Source organism: Brachyhypopomus gauderio, unplaced genomic scaffold (assembly GCF_052324685.1).
Source record: "Brachyhypopomus gauderio isolate BG-103 unplaced genomic scaffold, BGAUD_0.2 sc44, whole genome shotgun sequence".
NCBI lineage: Eukaryota > Metazoa > Chordata > Actinopteri > Gymnotiformes > Hypopomidae > Brachyhypopomus > Brachyhypopomus gauderio.
The window spans coordinates 1334075-1358225 of record NW_027506870.1 but is presented as its reverse complement, the minus strand read 5'-3'; the positions used below and the strand labels follow the sequence as shown (position 1 = coordinate 1358225).

Sequence of the window (24151 nt, the reverse complement as noted above, 5' to 3'; positions counted from 1 at the left end):
TAATTAAATCGATAGGCGCGGGAAATACTGTCGACCTGGACCCAGTTCTTCCTTTTGGTTCGAGCAGCCATCGTGAGCAGAAGGCATTTCTGTAAGAAAGTTAACAGAAACGTGATTCGTGATAAAAACTGCCGTGCTGGCAAGTAAAGCCCTCTTTAATTTAAAACGCGGAGCGGGTGGACCCAAGAAGCGCTTTATATTGAACGGGGAGTGTTACTGTTGGGATACACGGAGTTTTGCATTGGTGAGTGACTAGTAATTACGGCGCTAGCCAACTATGCTAAGCTAACCATATAGGTTCTGTAGGATTTCCGTGATGTCTGCGCTTAAATGTGTCAGCATAATCACCTAAAATAATGTATGACCTGTCTAACTAAGACGAGGAATAAGAGTGGCATCCATAGAGGCTGTGAGTGTGTATTTTTGTTTTATTAGAGATTTTAGGCCTGTGTAACCACAAGCTGGCCTGTGTGTGCCCGCTAGAAGTGTGCACCATATGTTCGCGCGCTGCACAGACGCGCGCTGCAGAATTGTAACCCCTTGTTTGCCAGTCGTTACAATTATTTTGATTTTCGCTGTAAAGTAATTTAAAAATGTTCAGTTAATTGTTAAAGGAAGTCAAGATGTTGTGAATATGTGTATTTAAGTGTGAATTGTAATGTTTAGAGCTGATATGTGTTCATATAAGGCTAAACCGTGATATTGACGGAGTTATATGACCTATTATAGGTCAGGTTTTTTGCTAGAGTTCAGATTGGACCCCTTTTCCATTTGATGGCGAGCCTCCCTGGATTTCGACTCTGGAAGCAGTCTGCAAGCGCTGTGGACAGCTGTGATTAGTGAAAGTGAAACTATTCGTTTGCTGTTGCTGAATTTCCATTCATCTGCAGAGCGGTAGGAGAAACGCGTACTTTTCCACAGACTGGATATTCCAACTGCCACCTGTGAAACAAACGGACATTAGTTACACTCACACACACAGATCACAAGAGAAATTATATTGTACAACTATTTGAAATATATATAGATATTTTATTGCTGATTGTAATTGACACCAACTAGTGAGTATATATATATATATATATATATTATATTATTATTATATATATAATCTACCTATAGGTATTATCCTTATTGAATGTTATGATTGTTTTGTTTTATTTTTATTTATTTTAAAGAAAAATTATTTTTGCTTACCTTGTCATTAAAAAGAGGTTATCCCTAACCTCCAAATCCCAAAGCAGTGGTGCGGTGTCATCTCTGGTGTGGTGTCCTTGGCTCCGTAGACGATCCTAGGTTTTCTGATTGGCCCACAGTATTCCCTTTATATTTCCTATTAATTAACCTCAAACACTTACCCTTTGTATTCAGTACTGGTTAACTTATTTCAACTTCCTAGTCAGTCCGTTACACAGCTCATCGGTAATTAAAGTTCATCAGAGGCACATGCACTTGCTTCTGCTTAAGCGAAGCTCTTCACCAGATTCTCTGGCAATCTCTTGATCTTTCTCTATGGCAGAGGCCTTTGCATGTACTCCCACAGCTCCATGTCTCTTGAGGTTCTCAGTATTTGTCTCTTTACTCCTGTCAAGCTTGAGCTCATCCTGGTTTCTTTTGCCTTTCAGTCTTCAAATCTGGACTCTTTGTTGTCTGGGCCATAATTCTACTTAGCAAAACACAAACCAAACACATTGCTGCAAAACTTCTCAAAAACTGTTCACAGCTCATTTCTTTTCACTCTTTTTGCAAGAAAGAAACAGTGTTCCAAAAACTGGTATTTCAAAACTAGCCTGAGCAAAACACACACACACACACACACACACGCGCACAGTTCAGATCAGTTTGTAAGACCGGGCTTTGGCTGAACTATTATCTAGAGGCTCTAAATGCAGTAATAGTAGTACTATTACTAGTAGTAGTAAAAAAAATTATTGCAGGACCTGGGGCCTCATTTATAAAACTCTGCGTAACTTCTGGAGTGAAAATGTGCGCACACACAAAAAACAGGAAATGGCGTACGCCCAAAAAAATTCAGATTTAAAAAAGCGTGCGTATGCACACTTGAACGCTGTTTCCTCTTTATAAATCACAACCTGCTTGTAAGTGTGCGCAGGTGACCCAGCCTCGCGTTCCGCCTCCGCACCGCCCACATTTACCCATAAAAGGTTCATGCAAATCACACAATGAATATTTAAATATAGGATTCCCCATTCATTCTGAGTGGGATAATGGAGGAACGCAAGCCAAAGAAGCGGAATTTAGAAGAATGTGAAGTAGAGGCCCTTGTTTCGGAGGTAGAGGCAAGGAAGGATGTGTTGTTCCAGGCTATCGAGCAACCACATTGGTTAAAACCATGGTCACATCACAAATAACCTGTACGTTTATAGAATGAAACTGCTTCAATCTGGCTCGGCGCTTTTATAGCAACATGAGTGCAGTCAATTGCTCCGATTACATTGGGGAAACTGGCCACTGCTGTTCATGCCTGTTCATTTGCAGTGTAAGGAAATCTGATGTACCGACTTGTCAATCTGATTATGCCAACTAATACAGCTGGCATTATGGAGCTTAAAGATGGTTGAGAGATTCCTGACCTGTCCGCTAATTCTCTCTGAAAACTACCTGTCGCCAGGAATCCAAGGGTTGTTTAACAATCCAAGGGTTGTTAAATCTGACCCCAACTCAACACACAGTTCCATGAGAATGGCTCTTGGAAACCTAAATCAGCTCATTAACCAGTCATCATCATTCGCAAAAAAATCTTCTTGATCTCTGAAAACACGTTGTCGCCGTATTTGTCGGTTGGCTAGGTCTTCAAGTAATGCCAAAAACGCCATTATGACAGACAGTGCTTCACTCTTTTCTGCCTATTTATAGAGCTGCTATTTTATGCCATTACGTACAGCTGTTTATGCTCGTAATTATATGCAACTATTACCAGCCCTTAACATCTTTCCTCTCTCTTTATTATACAGTATAATTTGTTGCAATAATAATAATAATAATGAATAGCACCTTTAGATTTTAAAACTGTGAGACAAAACAGATAATACATATACATATAATGCAGAATAAGATACATACATAAACTATACATGCAGACCAAAAACATAATTGAACAAGTGATGCTTAATTTTCCTTAATCTTCCGTCCTTACTCTTGATTTATGCACTATGAACTAATAAGCGGAAGGAATGAAGGCTTGTGCATTTACTTGCAATTCCCTACCTTACCACATGGATGTCACTAATTCCCGCTCTCTCCGCAATCTTTTTAAGGGATACGGATGCCTCAAACTTTGCTTAAATATACGCTCGTTTTCACGCCAAGTATTTTTTAATAAATCACAGGTCTTACGTGAGATGATGCGTTTCAGGCCCCTTTTTGTGCGTACGCACCCTTTATAAATGAGGCCCCTGCACACTACATCAATCTATATAACTGATGACAAGTTTACACTTGAGAAAGAGGTGGCTTTACCTGTGAACTCATTTTATGTTATCATTTTACTCATTTTATTGATTTTGTAATTTGGCTTTGAAACTCTTCTCTGTCACTGCATCTCCCAGTCTCACTGTCTTTAACCCTATGCACAACATATGGCCGTCAATCATTTAAACACACAGGGTAGCAACCAAAACAACACTTATTTAATTGGTACAGTCATTTAAAATCTGTATCAGTTTGTCTGACCATTATAACAATGACATTATATCAATGGCATACTCTCCTATTTACATACATATAATTGCATACAAACATTGACCTCTGCCGATAAATAAAATAGGTGGATCCTCTGATCTCTATATAAAATGTGCTGTACTTAAAATTGTTATCTTCCATCACAAAAGGAAGAATTCTATCATGTAAATCAGATTATTACATGTTTGAGGAATTGATATTTGAAATAAATATTCTATAAAATGCAGATTAGCACTTGTTTTGCTCATCTTTTACTGATTTGGGTTTCAAAAGATAGCCAATATTTTAAGGTGGGTCTACTCACACTCTACCTCTTCAACTCCATGATTGAAGATTTCATTCATTGAATTTGAGAGATTAGGCTCTGTAATAGTGGTTCTGGAAAGCAAGGTAAGTGTGGTTAGTGTTGGGAACTAAGTGCTGGTATGTTGAATTTGAATGTATGGTGTTGGGATCTAAGCTCTGGTATATTGAATGTGATTGGTTGGCATTGGGGGCTAAGCTCTGGTATATTGAATGTGATTGGTTGGTGTTGGGGGCTACGCTCTGGTACATTGAATGTGATTGGTTGGCGTTGGAGTCTAAGCTCTGGTACATTGAATGTGATTGGTTGGCGTTGGGGTCCAAGCTGTGGTACGCTGAATGTGATTGGTTGGTGTTGGGCTCTAGGTTCTGGTACACTGAACGTGATTGGTTGTTATAGGGGTTCGGTATCAGGGAGACTGGCTGAGTGCTCATCTCTAATTGATTTTCTGAAGGACGACTTTCATTATCCATCTGAAACCAAAGGAACACACACAGCACAGGTTAGAAAGTTACTGTACATAGAATATCTTTCCATAATCATCAAATTGCACTAAGGGTACAATCAGTATTATATGCTTAAATAAATGTATTTAGTAAGCAGTATGTAAATAGCCAATATTGACTAAGTAGGAATTAAACATAAAATGTGGCAGCGTCTGTAACAGCACAGATCATTCTTTTTTAAATTACACACAGCTTATGGGGTTAAATGACATGTGTGAAGTCACTCAGGCAGGACAGAGCAGAGCAGTCCTACACAGTACCACTTCAAAACAGTGTCACCACAGGAAGAAGAACGTTCACTCACCAACTGATTTCTTCCAAGTTGAGTTCTGAAAGATGCTACACAAAGAAAGAGGAGGTCAGAGTCAAAGAGCTGCTCCGTTTCTCACTTCTCTGTTTGTTTCTCACTGTTGTTTCTCACTACCTTGTTTCTCACTCCTCTGTTTCCAGAGGTGGGTAGTAACGAGTTAAATTTACAGTAATTTTAAATCATACTTTTAATAATTCTTCTTTTTTTTTTTTTTTTTGGATAGGCGAATGTTTGTTTTAGGTTACATATGTTTTAAACATTTCCTAAGTCTCTTTTAATGTCTAGATCTCCCCATAGCCTCACAGATTTTTTTTTATCCACAGAGAGTTCACCCCAACAAACTCTTAAGTACACAGACACACTAGAGTCCCACAGAAATCAGAAGTTCTCCTTTTCCAGTGATACAGTTTTTGCTACCCCAGGGCGGGTAAACACAAGCAACGCTTGACCAGCTGCTGCTAAATGTTGTATGTGTGTAATGCCAGAGTGTTGGAGGCTGGACATCTGTGCGGACAGTTAAGCGGTTTAATGAAAAGATGAACACAACAAACAGAACACAAACATGAAACAAAGACTAATCCAACACTAAGAACATGTGGTAACACCAACAGAAAACACTAACACACTGAACAGGGGAGACATAAAAGCTTGCAAGTCATAGACATGAAACAGCAAGATCACATACAGCATAGAAAACCATAGAACTTACAACCACACACATTATCAAAGAAAGACAAACCAAAAGATTTAACAGATGAGAACCAAGACACTAACTAGAAATACAACAACATAGAGCATGACGATATCTATATAAATAGGAGCAAAGCCTAAATAGCATACCAACTAGTAAACATGCATACAGGCAATGACCAATAAAACAAATAGTAAAACACAGGACTAAAACACACAGAAAAACCAAGAACCAAACAAGACACACCTGAAGACCATGATGAGGGGGATGGAGTACAAGGGAGGAATGTGAAACCAGACAAAATAAGGAATGTCAAAATAAAAGCACACAAGCGGTGTTGCTGAGGGAACCATGACAATGTAAGGCCAACCAACCATTTTCTGTGGTTGAGATGCCATCTTACTAAGATTCAGAACATCCTGGACCACAGACGAGAACATATGTATAAATATACTTCTTTATCAATTCAAGTGTGAACCAGTAGATACCAGAGGTGGACAGTCTAGGTTCAGAAAGTAAAGGTCCTCACCAAGATTTTGCTCAGGCTTCTTGGATTGTATTGATTCCACTAATTTTACCTGGCTTGCACTGATTAGAAAACCCAGCAAGCTTGAGTAAAATCCTGGGAAGGAGTTTTACTTCCTGAACCTGGAATGTCCACCTCTGGTAGATACTGACCTATATAAATCTGTGTAATGTTACTGTCATTTAGGATAATAGTGTGTTGGGGAAAATCCACAGGGTGGCATCATAGAAAGAAGCTCAGGTAACTTGTCAAACATCAGCAGCTTGAAATCCTATATAGTAGATGGGTAAGAATAATGTGAATTATTAGTTTGAAAATTTTTCTTGCCATAGGCCTTGACATCATCAGAAAGCACATTGACACTGACTTAGATGATGTCACCAGCACAAATAGCAGCCTCTCTGATGAAGACGCCTTGACATCATTAGAAAGCACATTGACACTGACTTAGATGATGTCACCAGCACAAATAGCAGCCTCTCTGATGAAGACGACTTCTTTGCATCCATAGATTTGGGAAAATCACAAGTAGGAGAGCTGGAGATGTACCTGTAATGTCTGCCCCCTGCAGGTATGGATCTACTCCACACCTTTCCTCACATTAAGAAGCTGTCACTCAAAATCAACACAGGTCCTCCTGCATCTGCAGCGTGTCAGAGACTTTTCAGTCATGCAGGTCTCCTGTTCTCTGCTAAATGATCACGTCTTCACTGCAAGAACTTTGAGAGCAAACTACTGTTGAAGCATCACTGAGTGATTCTTTAGTGAAATTGTTTATTTCTGCATGTTTTGTCACAAACACACACACACACAGTTTATGAGAGTTTATGGGCTGAGTTGGTGTAGTTCTGCCTACAGAGCCTGGTGAAAAAGTATAAAGGTTTTGAAATTTGAGATGCTCATGCTTAATGAATTGAATGTATTATTATTTAATTTAATTTTTATTTAAGTATTTGAATTAACCTGGATTATTTTAATGTAAGATATTTTGTAATTTGTTTCTCACTGCTCTGTTTGTTTCCCACTTCCCTGTTTTCACTACCCTGTTTCTCACTGGGGTAGGTGTGTGTGTGTGAAGCAGGGAGGTGGAGGGGATGGGGTAGGTGTGTGTGTGTGAAGCAGGGAGGTGGAGGGGATGGGGTAGGTGTGTGTGTGTGAAGCAGGGAGGTGGGGATGGGGTAGGTGTGTGTGTGTGAAGCAGGGAGGTGGAGGGGATGGGGTAGGTGTGTGTGTGTGAAGCAGGGAGGTGGAGGGGATGGGGTAGGTGTGTGTGTGTGTGAAGCAGGGAGGTGGAGGGGATGGGGTAGGTGTGTGTGTGAAGCAGGGAGGTGGAGGGGATGGGGTAGGTGTGTGTGTGAAGCAGGGAGGTAGAGGGGATGGGGTAGGTGTGTGTGTGAAGCAGGGAGGTGGAGGGGATGAGGGTAGGTGTGTGTGTGAAGCAGGGAGGTAGAGGGGATGGGGTAGGTGTGTGTGTGAAACAGGGAGGTGGAGGGGATGGGGTAGGTGTGTGTGTGTGAAGCAGGGAGGTGGGGATGGGGTAGGTGTGTGTGTGAAGCAGGGAGGTGGAGGGGATGGGGTAGGTGTGTGTGTGTGAAGCAGGGAGGTGGGGATGGGGTAGGTGTGTGTGTGTGAAGCAGGGAGGTGGAGGGGATGGGGTAGGTGTGTGTGTGAAGCAGGGAGGTGGGGATGGGGTAGGTGTGTGTGTGTGAAGCAGGGAGGTGGGGATGGGGTAGGTGTGTGTGTGAAGCAGGGAGGTAGAGGGGATGGGGTAGGTGTGTGTGTGAAGCAGGGAGGTAGAGGGGATGGGGTAGGTGTGTGTGTGAAGCAGGGAGGTGGGGATGGGGTAGGTGTGTGTGTGTGAAGCAGGGAGGTGGAGGGGATGGGGTAGGTGTGTGTGTGTGTGAAGCAGGGAGGTGGGGATGGGGTAGGTGTGTGTGTGAAGCAGGGAGGTAGAGGGGATGGGGTAGGTGTGTGTGTGAAGCAGGGAGGTAGAGGGGATGGGGTAGGTGTGTGTGTGAAGCAGGGAGGTGGGGATGGGGTAGGTGTGTGTGTGTGAAGCAGGGAGGTGGAGGGGATGGGGTAGGTGTGTGTGTGTGAAGCAGGGAGGTGGGGATGGGGTAGGTGTGTGTGTGTGAAGCAGGGAGGTGGAGGGGATGGGGTAGGTGTGTATGTGAAGCAGGGAGGTGGAGGGGATGGGGTAGGTGTGTGTGTGTGAAGCAGGGAGGTGGGGATGGGGTAGGTGTGTGTGTGTGAAGCAGGGAGGTGGAGGGGATGGGGTAGGTGTGTGTGTGAAGCAGGGAGGTGGGGATGGGGTAGGTGTGTGTGTGAAGCAGGGAGGTGGAGGGGATGGGGTAGGTGTGTGTGTGTGAAGCAGGGAGGTGGGGATGGGGTAGGTGTGTGTATGAAGCAGGGAGATGGAGGGGATGAGGGTAGATGTGTGCGAGAGAGGGAAGCACCTTGTGTCTTGCTGTTTTTCATCTTGTACAGCTTCATCGCTAATCCTCCAATCAGCAACAGAATCACACAGACACACACAAGGATTGCAACACATAGAGCTGGAGGTGAGAGGAAAGAGGCCCAGAGAGAAATGTAATATAATAATAAGCACATAACTAGCATACTTTGAATATGCTAATATATGTGATATAAAAGTATGAAAATGTATATAGTATATACTGAAAACACAGAAATGTAATATAATAATAGTAATAATAATAAATATATGAAATGTAGTAGCCTATATACTGCAAACACAGTAATGTAATATAATAATAATATATGAAATCTAGTATATACTGAAAACACAGTAATGTAATATAATAATACATGAAATATGTCTAGTCTAGAACACATGCTTGGTTTATAAAAGAGCTTTATAGTCTCGCAGTAGGCTGCTTCCCGCTGATGCTGCTTCCCGCTGACGCTGCTTCCCGCTGACGCTGCTTCCCGCTGACGCTGCTTCCCGCTGACGCTGCTGCGGAGCGAATTTTGATTGTCTATCTAAAGTGTAATAATCTCTTTATGTGCTAATCTTTACCTTTTGCCTTCCCAGATAATTTTTACAGGTAGTACTTCCAATATCAAGACGGGCAGTTGATTATTCCGGCCACTGACAAACTTTCTGCTTCTACAAATCAGCTAGCGTAAGTTTGTATAACTCGTCTAGACGCGGTAAGTGTTTTGATTTATTCATGGCTGGTGTTGGTTTGTTTCCCTGTTCGGAGTGTGCCATGTTTAGTCTAGACCCTTTCGCTATCTAGTAATAGTGATAGCATTTGTGAGAGGTGCCAGTTAGTTAACTCTCTCGTGGCGAAAGTGGAAAGTTTAGAGCGCCGCGTCCACTCATTATTGATGGATAGAGAGACAGAGTCAGTAGTAGGTGTGGACGCGCCAGGGAGAACTAGCGCCTCCGCGACTCCGGCGATAGAGCCCTCACTGCGGGGCTAATGGGTGACGTCTCAGCGGCGTAGTCGGAGAGTGAGGGCTGCAGCTAATGCTAACGCCAACGCTAGCCCACCAGAGCACCACTCCCCGGTTCACGTGTCCAACAGGTTTGCCCCGCTCAGTGAAACACCCGCTGAGGAGCCTGTCTCACGGACTCTGGTGATAGGAGACTCTATAGTCCGACATGTGCAAGTAGCTGTACCTGTAGGGGCTCCAGCGGTTACAGTTAGCTGTTTACCGGGAGCCAGAGCACCGGACTTTAGTGGCAACCTTAGACTGTTAGCCCATAGGAGATTCTCTAGGATAGTTATACATGTACACTGTAAAAAACAGAACTTAAAATTGCTCGCCTTACAATGATTTTTAGTTTAGCTTAGCCAAAAATAATTAATTGCACCACAAACGATAGCAAAGCTTACTTTATTGAGTTACTTGTTAAAAGTTGATCTGACCTTACAACCTGCATTGTCAAAATATACAATTTGTAGTTGAACCCTAGATTAAGGCCAGGCCAACTCCTCTGCGCATGCTCAATTTGACTCCTTGTTGAGAACGGGGCGGGGTTTGCGATTGGACTCCGGACATCTTGAAATGAATTTCACCTGCAGCAAGCAGCGACCTACGCTACTCTGTAAAAACGAAAAAGTCAAGAAAACTCAAAATTTCAAGGCAACTTACTGCACTCGATTTTTGAGTTTTGATCCCAACTCAAACTCTAACTACTTAAGTTTTTAAGAAATTCACTCAGTTGAGCCAACTTATTATTTCTTGTTCCAAACGTCCAAATGTGAGTATTTTGGTTGAAATACTACCTTTGTTGCAGAAAGGTATAATAAACGTGTTAATTTAACCGTTTTGTCATTTGTCTTCTATGACCCAACTTCAGTTAGCTATTCTTAGTATTGAATTTAGAGATTTATGTACATGTGAAATATACATTATCTCAGGGGTCACTAACGCGGTGCCCGCGGGCTTGTTTTAAAAATAGCTCACTATAGTGCCACACACCAAAGCGCCACATCGTTTATGTTTCTGCTACTATTATAGATTGTCCGGGTCTTCCCGCTTAGCAATTGACACTCGCACACGCACAACTTTCGTTCGCCCCCCCCTGCATTATCTGAACAAGATATTGTAGCGTCGGGCCAATGGGGGGTACCAGAGGGTGACGTCATTACCCATGAGCCCTTGCGGCTCCGGCCCTGTTATGCGTATTATGTGGTGTTTATGTCTGTATAGTGTTATATATTATTGATTATTAATTGTGTGTTATTAGTTAAGTCACCCCGGTCCATTTTTTATGTACATGTGCATTATCCGAGTTTCCCCTCCATGTATGTGTAACGTTGTCATCTTCATGACCTCCCCCTGTATTTCATGTGTAAGGCCAATTTAGTTAAGGCCTTGAGTTTGATCTAATTGTGCCTGTGAGTGCCAATTTCTTGCGAGGTGAGAATTAAACCACCGTTCTTGATAAGAATGGACTTGTCTGTGGCCTTTATCTCCCGCACCATGCCACAATATAATAAGTTGGCACAACTTAAAAAAATTTGGAACTCCTGGTATGTAACTTCCTTTTTGAGGTTCATATACATGGGCAAGATAAATTATCTGAAGTTAGCATAACTTGAATCATTTGGAATTATTTGTAGGCAATACTTAAAGTCTGAAGTTTATATACCTGTGAAAAATAAATAATTGGAACAAGATATAATAAGTTGGCTCAACTGAGTGAATTTCTTAAAAACTTAAGAGTTTTAGTTGAGATCAAAACTCAAAAATTGAGTGCAGTAAGTTGCCTTGAAATTTTGAGTTTTCTCAACTTTTTCGTTTTTACAGTGTAGGGGCCAACGATATACGTCTGCGGCAGTCAGAGGTGACTAAGGCTAATGTTAAAGAGGTCATTAAATTAGCCCAGACGATGTCCGATGCCGTAATCTGCTCTGGTCCCATCCCAATGCGGCGCGGCGATGAGCAATACAGCAGACTCACATCGCTAAACCGCTGGATGTCCAAGTGGTGCTCTGAAAATCAAGTGGGCTTTATTAATATTGGAAAGAGTTCGAGGGCAAGCCTGGTCTTTTAGGCAGGGACGGTGTCCACCCCACCCGGGATGGCGCCGCCTTGTTATCCTGTAGCATAGCCCATACCCTGTTAGTTAGTGGGCAGTGTAGTACTAGCAGCTGCTGACTAACCAGAGTCGCAACCAGGCCGCAGACTAACGGGCTAAACCTGTCTGCGAGCTGCTTAGAGGCGTCACCAAGTTCCCATAGGATTGAGACTGTGTCTGTGCCCCGGGTTAAACTAAATCATAAGAAAATAGTCCGTCCTAAGTTTTTAACTAATATTCAGACTTCACATCCAATTATTACCTATATGACCGATCTGAAAATCGGATTAATCAATATTCGATCGCTCAATTCTAAAGCAGTTTTTGTGAATGAACTTATAACTGATCAGAAAATTTATATTCTACACTGTAAAAACAAAAAATGTTGAGAAAACTCAAAATTTCAAGGCAACTTACTGCACTCAATTTTTGAGTTTTGATCTCAACTCAAACTTTTTTTGAGAAACTGTGAGAAATTCACTCACAGTTGAGCCAACTTATTATTTCTTGTTCCAATTATTTATTTTTCACAGGTATATAAACTTAAGATTTTAAGTATTGCCTACAAATAATTCCAAATGATTCAAGTAATGCTAACTTACTATATCTTGTTCAGATAATTTATCTTGCCCATGTATATGAACTTCAAAATGTAAGTTACATACCAGGCATTCCAAATTTTTTTAAGTTGTGCCAACGTATATTGTGGTGTGGGAGAAAGAGGCCAGACAAGTTCATTCTTATCAAGAACAGAGGTTTTATTCTCACCTCGCAAGAAAATTGGCACTCACAGGCACAATTAGATCAAACTCAAGGCCTTAACTAACTTGACCTCACACATGAAATTATAGGGGGAGGTCATGATGATGACAACGTTACACATACATGGAGGGGAAACTCGGCTAATGCACATGTACATTAGAAAACGGACCGGGGTGACTTAACTAATAACACACAATTAATAATCAATAATATATAACACTATACAGACATAAACACCACATAATACGCATAACAGGGCCGGAGCCGCAAGGGCTCATGGGTAATGACGTCACCCTCTGGTACCCCCCCCCCCCACCCCCCCCCCAATGGCCCGACCCTACAATCTTGTTCAGATAATGCAGGAGTGGCGAACGAAAGTTGTGTGTGTGCGAGTGTCAATTGCTAAGCAGGAAGACTGCTAGCAACCGCGGACAATCTATAATAGTAGTTAATAGTTAACTCATCCATTACAATAGGTCACATGCCCAAATCATGTAAATTAGCAATTATTAAACCTCTGATCAAGAAACCAAATCTTGATCCGACTGTCCTATCTAATTATAGACCCATTTCAAACACATCATTTATATCTAAGATCATAGAAAAAGCTGTTGCCCAGCAATTATGCCTATATCTGCATAGGAATCACATACTTGAAAAGTTCCAATCTGGTTTTAGGCCCCATCACAGTACTGAAACAGTATTAGTCAAAGTAACAAATGATCTCCTCCTTGCTTCAGGCTATGTATCACTCCTAGTCCTTCTCAATCTTAGTGCAGTTTTTGACACAATTGATCATAGGATCTTGCTAAAGCGGTTAGAATGCTGGGTTGGAGTCTCAGGCACAGCCCTTTCATGGTTTTACTCTTACTTGACAAATCGCCATCAGTTTGTAGAGCTCAATAATATTCCATCCAAACGTACAATAGTTAAATATGGGGTCCCACAAGGCTCCATCTTAGGACCACTATTATTTACATTATATACAGGGTTGCCAACTTTTGAAGATCGCTTGGAGTGAGATTTCAACCTGGAGGAGGTGGCGAACGTGGACACAAATTAAGTGTTATATCGTGATCTATCGATGAAATGGACACAAATTAAGTATTATATCGCGATCTATCGATCACCGGTGGTTGGCGCCAGAGCAAACTAGTAACTCATTGAATCATAGATGTGGATCAGAGGTAAATAAACTAGATTTTTTTTTTTTCGGCGTGATATATCAGAAGTGTGGCGTGAGAGTGTGTGAAGACGGTCAAATGCGTGTGTCTCACGCTCAATGCGTGAGAGTTGGCAACCCTGTATATATGCTACCATTGGGCACGGTTATAAACAAACATGGTGTCAACTTTCACTGCTATGCAGATGACACTCAACTTTACATATCAGCCAAACCTGATGACAAACTCAGTTTAGGAAAAATTGAGGCCTGTGTAAGAGATATTAAATGCTGGATGTCTCTAAACTTCCTCCAACTAAATGAGGACAAAACAGAAGTTCTCCTTGTGGGCCCCTAAGACAAAAAATAAAAAAATTCCAGATCTAATGCTTAATCTTGCAGACTACCCCATTACACCTGTCACAGTAGCCAAAAACCTAGGCGTCATACTCGACTCCGACCTATCATTTGATAAATACATAGATAATACTACTAGGATAGCTTTTCTACATCTCCGCAACATTGCCAAGTTAAGAAATGCATTATCACAGGATGATGCAGAAAAATTGGTGCACGCCTTTGTTAGCTCTAGATTAGACTACTGCAATTCACTACTGTCAGGATGTTCAAATAGGAATCTAAATAAACTTCAAATAGTTCAAAATGCCGCAGCCAGAGTTCTGACCAGAACTAGAAATTTCAGCATATTAGACCAGTCCTATCAGCCCTGCATTGGCTTCCAGTTAAATTCCGTATTGATTTTAAAATTCTATTATTAACATATAAAGCACTGCACGGGCTTGCTCCTGAATACCTCCAGGAACTTATTTCCTACTATGATCCCCCACGTCCACTAAGATCACAGGGTGCTGGTCTTTTATTAGTTCCACAAATTAATAAGGTAACAGCAGGGAACAACCTTCCAAAATGCGTACGGGACTCTGACACAGTCACAATCTGTAAGTCTAGGTTGAAAACCCACCTATTTGGTTTAGCATTTGATAATTAACATCCCCCCTTAGATAAAGGTACAGATCCAGGGGTTTATAGATGAAGGGTTTTACGGTAGACTGGGGCGCTGGTGCTGTCGTCCTGTCACTGCTCGTGGTCACTCAAGTTTGTTGACAGTGCAGTGGACGGATGCCATTGTCTCAGAATGCCCCCAAGCCTATGTTACTTTCTGGTTCTGCCTTTTTAGCTAGGCTGTAATAGTTTAATTTAATGCCGGAGTTGCTGCCACACTCCAGAAATGTGTTTAATTTCATCTGTCCTGTATATATCCTCATACAGAGCTAATTTTCCCTGTTTTATTTTTTCCACATGGCTGCCCACCTACTCGAGGAAAAATGAGATGAGGAGAGACAAGCGATTCATCCAGTGCCAGCCACCTACTGCCTGACCGGATAAACCTACACCATGATGTACATTACTACATCTCTTCCTTTTCTTTATTTCTTTCTGTCTAAATTGTTTTTGTTGTCATGGTGACCGGTGTCGGCCAGAAGAGGATGGGTTCCCCCCCTGAGTCTTGGTTCCTCTCAAGGTTTCTTCCTCATGCAAAAAATAATTTTTCCTTGCCACTGTTGCCCTTGGCTTGTTCACTGGGGGCTAGGACTCGGCACTTGTAAAGCTGCTTTGTGACAACAACTGTTGTAAAAAGCGCTATATAAATAAAATTTGATTGATTGATTGATTGAATATGTACTGAAAACACAGAAATAAACATTGATATAATCATTTAAGAACAAAGAACAACACAGGAAGGATGAGTTAATTTATCAGTAAGGCCTAATTAATTCAGGTTTTAGTGTTTGTGGTATATTTTTTAAATCTTACCATTGTGAGTGTTGATATCTGGTCTTTCTGTGGTGCTTCTCTCTTGTTGTTTATGGCAATGTTTAAAGTGTTTAAACATACATGCATGCACACACACACACACACATACACACACACACACACACACACACACACACAGAGTTCTTTTAGCATAAAATATGACATCTATTTTTCCCCGGAGTAAATGACTATGATAATGTCTTACCTGTCTGATGTGTTTCTGTGGTGCTTTCTGGGGTCTTGGTTGTGTGTGTATTTGCTGTAATGGAATTCAGTATACATTAGTGGTTCACTCATATGTTTAAATAAATAAATTGTTATGGACTCTATAAGCTGTCAGCATGGACATATAATATGCATTTGTAACAGCTCAGTTCTGGACTAACTTCCTCTTTCTCTAGAAAACCCACAATCCTCTGTCTCATCTGTCTGAGGCTCCTTTACTGTCTGGCTATTCACACATTCTACATACAAAATCTGAACTATAAATCAAGTAAGCCCAGACTGTGGTTTCTTCGGAAGCTGACATGTGAACAATAACTTGAGTAAACCTAGATTGTGTAGTTTCCTCTGAAGTTTGTGACGTTAAACTACTGTGGATTTTTTAATGATTGTGCAACTTAGCTTGTCAATTCATATTTACAAATTTAAAATAAGTTATGTTGTGAGTCTTATATTAAACATCAATATTTACAACGCACAAATATTATTTTTAGTTAAGCAAAGTTAGCTTGTGCAATTGGTATAAACAACATGAATGTAAAATTAGAGGTGTCAATTCCAGGATCAGAGATTAAAAGTCCTCACCAGGATTTTGCTCATGCTTTCTGGATTGTGTTGATTCCGCTAATTTTACCTGGATTGCTAATTAGAAAATCTAGCAAGCTTGAGCAAAATCCTGGTGAGGACTTTTAATCTCTGAACCTGGAATTAACACCACTATGTAAAATATCTCACCAGTTACATGAATCAGAATCTCTTTAAAGAGAGTATAATAACTGACGTCCACGCCTCTGTTCCAGACTCCATAGAAATAAACTCCTCCATCATCATCTCTCACATCACTGATGTTCACATTGAGAAGTTTAGCACTTCTGACATCAGACATGGAGAATCTGCCCTCATGAGACACTTGACCAAGAGTACGGATCACTTCACCAGTGGGACGATCAACCAGTTTGAAGAAGAGCTTGGTTTTCTGTTCATACTTTGCTGGATAGTAAGAATCGATAGTGATGATCTTCCCTGAATTAATGTTCATAGTATTGGTGTCCATGCAGCACTGGTCTGTCAACCATAATAAAGGAATTACTTAATCTGCTCTGTTTGTCAGCAGTTTGGACAGATATCATTTTAAATATCATACTGTTAAGCACCAGAGTTCTGGGAGTTTGGAAGGTCTCACCTGGAATCACTTTTAGTTTGAAATCAACACTCCACAATGCGTTCTCCCCACACCTGTAAGTTCCACTGTCCTGTGATCTTATTTGTCTGTAGAGTACCGTAAGAGCTTGATGAGAATCATCAAATAGGTACATTCTCCCATTCTGAGTCCATATTTTCTGCTCTTGGGTCTGGGCGTATATCATGTTTTCACATTCATTTTTGCTTTTCACTTTGCAAAAATATTTTGCACTCATGCCGTATTCAGAGTTTCTGCAGGTAATCATAAGGCTTCCTCCTGAGTAGCCAGTCATCACATACAAGCAGCTGACCAGACCTGCCAATAAAATGTATGCATCTCACTCATCTTTGTCATCTGACATTTCCCACACATGTAATTAAGTGCCTCAGAATTCATTCAAGTCCTGAAATCTTTTTCCAAATAACAGCAGTATGTGAAGAGTCATTAACTACTTCATGAATGAAATGAGGCTTGAATCTAACATGTAATCTGTGTCATCCAAACTTTCAATTAAATTAAGTTCTGGCATTTTAATGTGAAATTCAGGGTCTCACCTAAATTCAGGTAGATGGGTAAGATGATCAGGATCTTCATTCTGGACAGTTCATGAACATCTGACGTTCTTCAATGTTCTGTGATGTCACTTTGGTTGAGAGCAATCCTTGTCTTTGCAGCTCTCTTGGCCAATGATCTCTCTCTGCACTTTTTCCTCATTTTGTGTTTTGTGGGTAGCATTGGAGAAGACCCAGATAGTTGTCATCACAACTACACCCCACACGGCATTGCTTACACCACATACTGAATTAATCACTGAGGTTTGTACTAGTTTGTGCCGCCTGCAATGCCACGCGCGCTGTAACCAAACAGGAAGTGTATGAAGTGATGTCTCATGCAGTTATTTTTGAGATGTCTTCTGTGCATTATGTTAAAGGCAATCTTGAGCAAAAGCTCTTTCACTTTACTGGAGCACAAATGTGACTGAATGGTCCCATCAAACACACAATTTCAAGGTTTGTGTTGTCAAGGTATCATCACCTCATCAGAGTCTAATATTAGTTGTGGGTTGTTATCAGTAAATCAGAGTCTAATATTAGTTGTGGGTTGTTATCAGTAAATCTGAGTCTAATATTAGTTGTGGGTTGTTATCAGTAAATCTGTGCCCAGAACAAGATTTTGTGTCCTATGCAGATTACACTGTTCCATAAGGTGTAAGTTCCTGAAGTCTACTAGTAAGTTTAGTTCAGTTTGGGGGGTTTCCATGGGGGACACATTTAATTGGAGCTGAGCATTTCTGTGGAAATCACTGGAGACATGATGACTAATATTCTAAAGTGAATCAAAGGTTTGACATGAATTTATTTTAAAAAATGAGACAATGTCAGAAAAGCATAAATAAACACAGATGCTATTGCTGCTGGACACCAGACAGTTGAGGAGGAAAACTAATTCTGGACAAGGACACTATGATGCTGTACTGGTGACTTATTTCTTCCCAGAGTCCAGAGACTAGTGCAAGTACTGTAAAACAAAACAACAACAATGATCTACAACAACAAACAAAAACAAACAAACAAACAGAAAAGTCCCTCAGTTTTCTAATTATCTGAGCTTGGTAATTACAACAAAAATAATTGTATACATTACTGTTGTGGAGATTTCCTGAAAATAGATGAGGACTCAGACGTGGTTAAAAGAGAGTTTTATTATACAAGTAAAAAAGCATGAGAGTCTCGTCTAGAACAAGAACTCTGAGGAGAGAGGGCAGTCCAATCTCCTTTATTCCTTTATCACGTTTACAGTCCAATCTCCTTTATTCCTTTATCATCACATGTTTACAGTCCAATCTCCTTTATTCCTTTATCATCACGTTTACAGTCCAATCTCCTTTATTCTGTTATCACATGTTTACAGTCCAATCTCCTTTATTCCTTTATCATCACATGTTTACAGTCCAATCTCCTTTATTCCTTTATCATGTTTACAGTCCGATCTCCTTTATTCCTTTATCACGTTTACAGTCCAATCTCCTTTATTCCTTTATCATCACGTTTACAGTCCAATCTCCTTTATTCTGTTATCACATGTTTACAGTCCAATCTCCTTTATTCCTTTATCATCACATGTTTACAGTCCAATCTCCTTTATTCCTTTATCACGTTTACAGTCCAATCTCCTTTATTCCTTTATCATGTTTACAGTCCGATCTCCTTTATTCCTTTATCACGTTTACAGTCCAATCTCCTTTATTCCTTTATCACGTTTACAGTCCAATCTCCTTTATTCCTTTATCACATGTTTACAGTCCAATCTCCTTTATTCCTTTATCACGTTTACAGTCCAATCTCCTTTATTCCTTTATCATCACATGTTTACAGCACATTTGGTCACACTGAGAACCTGAGAGGAGAGAATGCACAGTAGACAGCTTTCGTCTCACATGTGTATTCCTCCTAATATGGATCTTTACTGTTTGGTCTCACATGTGTATTCCTCCTAATATGGATCTTTACTGTTTGGTCTCACATGTGTATTCCTCCTAATATGGATCTTTACTGTTTGGTCTCACACGTGTATTCCTCCTAATATGGATCTTTACTGTTTGGTCTCACACGTGTATTCCTCCTAATATGGATCTTTACTGTTTGGTCTCACATGTGTATTCCTCCTAATATGGATCTTTACTGTTTGGTCTCACATGTGTATTCCTCCTAATATGGATCTTTACTGTTTGGTCTCACATGTGTATTCCTCCTAATATGGATCTTTACTGTTTGGTCTCACATGTGTATTCCTCCTAATATGGATCTTTACTGTTTGGTCTCACATGTGTATTCCTCCTAATATGGATCTTTAGTGTTTGGTCTCACATGTGTATTCCTCCTAATATGGATCTTTACTGTTTGGTCTCACATGTGTATTCCTCCTAATATGAATCTTTACTGTTTGGTCTCACATGTGTATTCCTCCTAATATGGATCTTTACTGTTTGGTCTCACATGTGTATTCCTCCTAATATGGATCTTTACTGTTTGGTCTCACATGTGTATTCCTCCTAATATGGATCTTTACTGTTTGGTCTCACATGTGTATTCCTCCTAATATGGATCTTTCCTGTTTTTAGCAGAACACAGAAAGAGATGATGGTCAACAGAGGGATGACAGACATAACATAGTACTTTCTGTCTCTACATGTTCTCCTGACGCCAGTTACACACAAACAAGGACATGATTACAAATGAATCACTGAACCAAATCACTGATCAACCTTATTCACAGTTTTTCTGCTAATATACTAAATCATAATGTTCTTATGTGATCTTAAATGATATTAGCAAATTTCCCTCACAATTATAAAAATGCAAAAACACTCAGGCTCTCACCTTTCTCTCAGAGTAACAGGTGGGACTAACTGGGACTACAATGGTACTAAAACTCCTGTCAGACACCACTGCTCAGGTCTCTTGACTCACAGCAGTGCTGCCTGTGTAAAATTCTGTTAAATGGGAATCCCTTTGGAACTATTTAGAAAGCAAATTAAAAACGCGTGGTTCAATCAAAACAATTAAAAAAAGGAAACAGTTTACTTTGATATTTAAATGTAAATAGGGGTAGGCCAAAAAGATTAGACTTCAGCCTACAACTTTTTGGACATTGTATAATCTGATAGAGAAGTTGTTTAATGTTATTGGATGTTGTTATTGTAATAAAAACTTACACAACTAGGGAGTGTAGGAGCGGTCAGGACAAGGAGTGCGATGTTCAGCTTCTAATAAACTGAATCTAATAGGTTGGTGTTAGGTTGTAGGCTCAGCTGTATCCCATCTGTTTGATGTTAGGGTGTAGGCTCTGGTAGGATAATTCTAATTCTACTTTGCTGCTGGGCTCCACGTTGTGGTAGATTGGATCAGATTGGTTGGTATTATTTTCTAGGCTCTGGTAGAATGGACCCATGCTGATATTGCTTTCTTAATATGTATCTGGCAAATACATATTTGGAGTTCTGTCAAAAGACCAGGCATGGGTCTCATAGTCTGTTCCTTGGGCCTCCTCACTTGAGCTGCACTTCTCCCGTCCTGAGATCTCTCTGTACCTCCTTGTTTGGGAGAGCAGTTTGAAGTTTTCCTGTTATTCTCTCTGTCTTGCAGATGCTATTTTTATATGCATGTTTTTAATATCTTCTGAGCAGGAAAGACGCGGAGTCAGTATGTACTCAGAAGTGCTTCAGTTTATTGTGGAGTGACACAAGTGTGTGTGACAGGAAGAGGAAGTGCAGAGGCCTGTCTGCCTGGCAGCCAGTTTCACCGGTGCGATGCGTATAGAAAAACGGAAGCAATCACGCAAGTCTCAGGAAAAACAAAGTTTTATATAGCCATTATGATTAAATGAAAAACCTCAATAACCAGCAACACACTGGCATGAAGACAAAACATACTTTGCTGAGAAAAAGAATATTTTCTGATCAACAAAATTGGGCAGTCATAGTCTTGTCACTGGAGTGTTGTGGGATTGACTCACATGACTTTGATGATTGAAGTGCCCTTAATCCCATCTGGGTGCTGGGATTGGGCTGCCCACTGCTCTGTCCACCACAGCCCCCTAGTGATCACTTGTGTGTGCGTTCTCACTGCCCAGTTGGGTAAATGAGGAGGGCTAATTTTGATTGGGGTGAAAATCATGTTCAGAAATCAAATCAAATCAAATCAAATCAAATCAAATCAAATATATTTGTATAGCGCTTTTCACAACAAATGGCACCATATATTTGTAGACAGTAGTACAGAGTCAAAACCTGATAATTAATGTGGCAGTATGGACAAGGCTTTTCCAGTTCGTGACTACTTGTATTATTAATAAGTGACACAGCTGCTGTATGTTTTCGTAGTCCTGCCTAGATTTTTTGGGACAAGTTGTTTTTTTTCTGATCTTCGCTGCATACCGTCAGCCTGCATCAGCTGGCCCAGTCCACGGCCCGGTCCAACTCGTTCATGTGTTTACAGGCTCAGTCCGCGGCCGCGCTGAGCAGGTTAGTGTGACTGGAGCGGGGGAGGTAATAACACTGTTAAACAGCAGCGTGACTACAGGCCGGGGCCGCAGTGCGCGCCAATGGCTCCTCTACCGGCGGCCCGGCGGCCCACTAACCCATTGGCCCACCGGGGAAATCCCCGGTAGTAATGTATGCCTGTCCACCCCTGGCTGTGGGAGGAACTGGTTGACAAAACTCAGGCTTAACTGGCAGCAGATAAAGTACGTGGGTAAGCCAAAACACCTGTCACACAGTGAACTCTTGAATACTTACAGTGATGGGTTCAAGGAGGAGCTGGGTACGTTGAAAGACACTAAAGCTACCATTATGGTCAAACCTGAGATGTCACCTAAATTCTGTAAACACAGGCCTCTTCCATTTGCAATGAAAGAAAAAGTGGAAAAAGAGCTTGAAAGGCTGGAAAGGTGCAACATTATTACACCTGTTAGACACAGCGAATGGGCAGCACCAATTGTGCCGGTGTTAAAGAGGAACAGTTCTATTCGCCTATTCTGGACTACAAGGTGTGAGTGAACCAAGGCCTTGAAACAGATACCTACCCGCCGCCTTGTTTGGAGGAACTTCTGGCAACACTAAGTGGGGGAAAGTACTTCTCAAAGATAGACCTGGCAGCAGCTTATCAACAAGTGCTGTTAGATGAGGATTCCAAGAAGTATGCAACCATAACCACTCATAAAGGACTGTTTGTTTAGAATAGGCTTCCTTTTGGAATTAGCACGGCTCCTTCAATTTTCCAGCGCATTATGGAAAACATCATGAAGGATCTACCAGTTGTGGTCTATCTTGATGACTTGCTTATCACTGGATGCTCAAAAGCGGAACATATGAGCAACCTGGAGAAGGTCCTGCAACTCCTCCAGGAAAACGGCCTGCGAGTGAAACATTCCAAGTGTGAATTTAACAAGTCACACATTGAATACCTGGGACATGTCTTGGATGGACATGGAGTCCACCCTTCAGTAGAAAAGGTGAGGGCAATACACGAGGCTCCTGCTCCTACTAAAGTGAAAGAGCTTCAAGCTTTTCTGGGGCTTGTAAATTATTATGGAAGATTCTTGCCAATGCAAAGCACTGCTCTAGCCCCACTTTACACATTACTGAGAGACAATGTGACTTGGAGATGGACTGACTCTGAGCAGGCCGCTTTCGATAAGTGCAAGAGTCTGCTGACGAGCGAACGGGTCTTAACACACTATGATCTCAAACTGCCACTCACTTTAGCATGTGATGCCTCTGCATATGGCATCGGGGCAGTCATACAGCACACCATGCCCAATGGGGAGGAGCGACCTATAGCATACGTATCACGCACGCTCTCCCCTGCAGAAAAGAAGTACTCTCAAATTGAAAAAGAGGCTCTAGGACTGATTTATGGAGTAAAAAAGTTTCACCAGTACCTATGGGGTAGGCATTTCACGTTAGCAACTGACCACCGCCCCCTGCTGACGCTTTTTGGTGATCACAAGAGCCCTACACTAGCTGCGGCACGCATTCAAAGGTGGGCTATCATATTATCAGCTTATGATTACCACATTGTTTTTAAGAAATCGGCAGAGCACAGCAATGCAGACGGGCTATCCCGCTGCCCTTTGAAAGAAACAACTGATGCTGGAACAGCACAGAGTTCTGCATTAGTACATGCACTGCTAACAGAGCATCTTGAGGGAGCACCATTGAATGCAACCCAGGTCAGCCAGGCCACACGTACAGACAAGGACTTGTCAAAGATTTATCAGTATGTAATGGAAGGTTGGCCTACCATTACAGATGTGAGTTTAAAGGCTTATCATAACAAGAGAATGAGCTTTCAACTGAGTTGGGTTGTGTATTGTGGGCAACCAGAGTGATTATTCCCTCAAAAATGAGAAAGGCTGTGTTGGACGAGATTCACCCTGGTCACCAAGGAATCGTAAAAACTAAGGCCTTAGCATGCAAATTCATCTGGTGGCCAAATCTGGATCAGGACCTAGAAGAGGTCTGCAAAACATGTGAAACGTGTCAGCTGGAGCAGAAGTTGCCACCACATGTTCCACTGCACCCTTGGGAGTTCCCAGGTGAATCCTGGAAAAGGCTGCATATTGACTCCGGGACATCCTGCCACTAACGGTTTGGCTGAACGATATGTGCAAACATTTAAAGTAGGCATGAAGAAGCTTGCCAACCGCACAGGCAGAGTTGTTTTTGCACAGGCATATCCGTACCAGATTGGATTTCATCAGACCTAGCACCAAGGAAGCTGTTCAGAAGAAGCAGTATCGGCAAAAAGCTCAACATGACTTCACCGCAGTGGACCGTTCCTTTTCTGCGGATGATGCCGTGTATCTTCGCAACACTGGGGGAGGGGTGCAC

General features: G+C 41.4%; 1 protein-coding gene across 1 annotated transcript; it reads right to left on the bottom strand.

Annotated features, from left to right (window-relative positions):
* Positions 1-3122: 3122 nt before the first annotated feature.
* Positions 3123-17501, bottom strand: LOC143486129 (uncharacterized). The gene is made up of 8 exons (XM_076985980.1): positions 17313-17501; positions 16759-17073; positions 16311-16640; positions 15559-15612; positions 15354-15395; positions 8496-8594; positions 4817-4851; positions 3123-4479 (listed from the first exon to the last, which is right to left on the bottom strand). The coding sequence occupies exons 1-8, from the start codon at positions 17350-17352 to the stop codon at positions 4060-4062; spliced, it is 1335 nt and encodes a 444-aa protein (XP_076842095.1). The 5' UTR covers positions 17353-17501; the 3' UTR covers positions 3123-4059.
* Positions 17502-24151: the final 6650 nt, after the last annotated feature.

Coding starts and splice junctions, on each gene's coding strand:
- LOC143486129 (XM_076985980.1), bottom strand. CDS start 17,352: ATGAAGATCCTGATCATCTTACCCATCTACCTGAATTTAG. Junction 17,074..17,312: donor ACCCATCTACCTGAATTTAG/GTGAGACCCTGA, acceptor TTTTATTGGCAG/GTCTGGTCAGCTGCTTGTAT. Junction 16,641..16,758: donor CAAACTAAAAGTGATTCCAG/GTGAGACCTTCC, acceptor TATGGTTGACAG/ACCAGTGCTGCATGGACACC.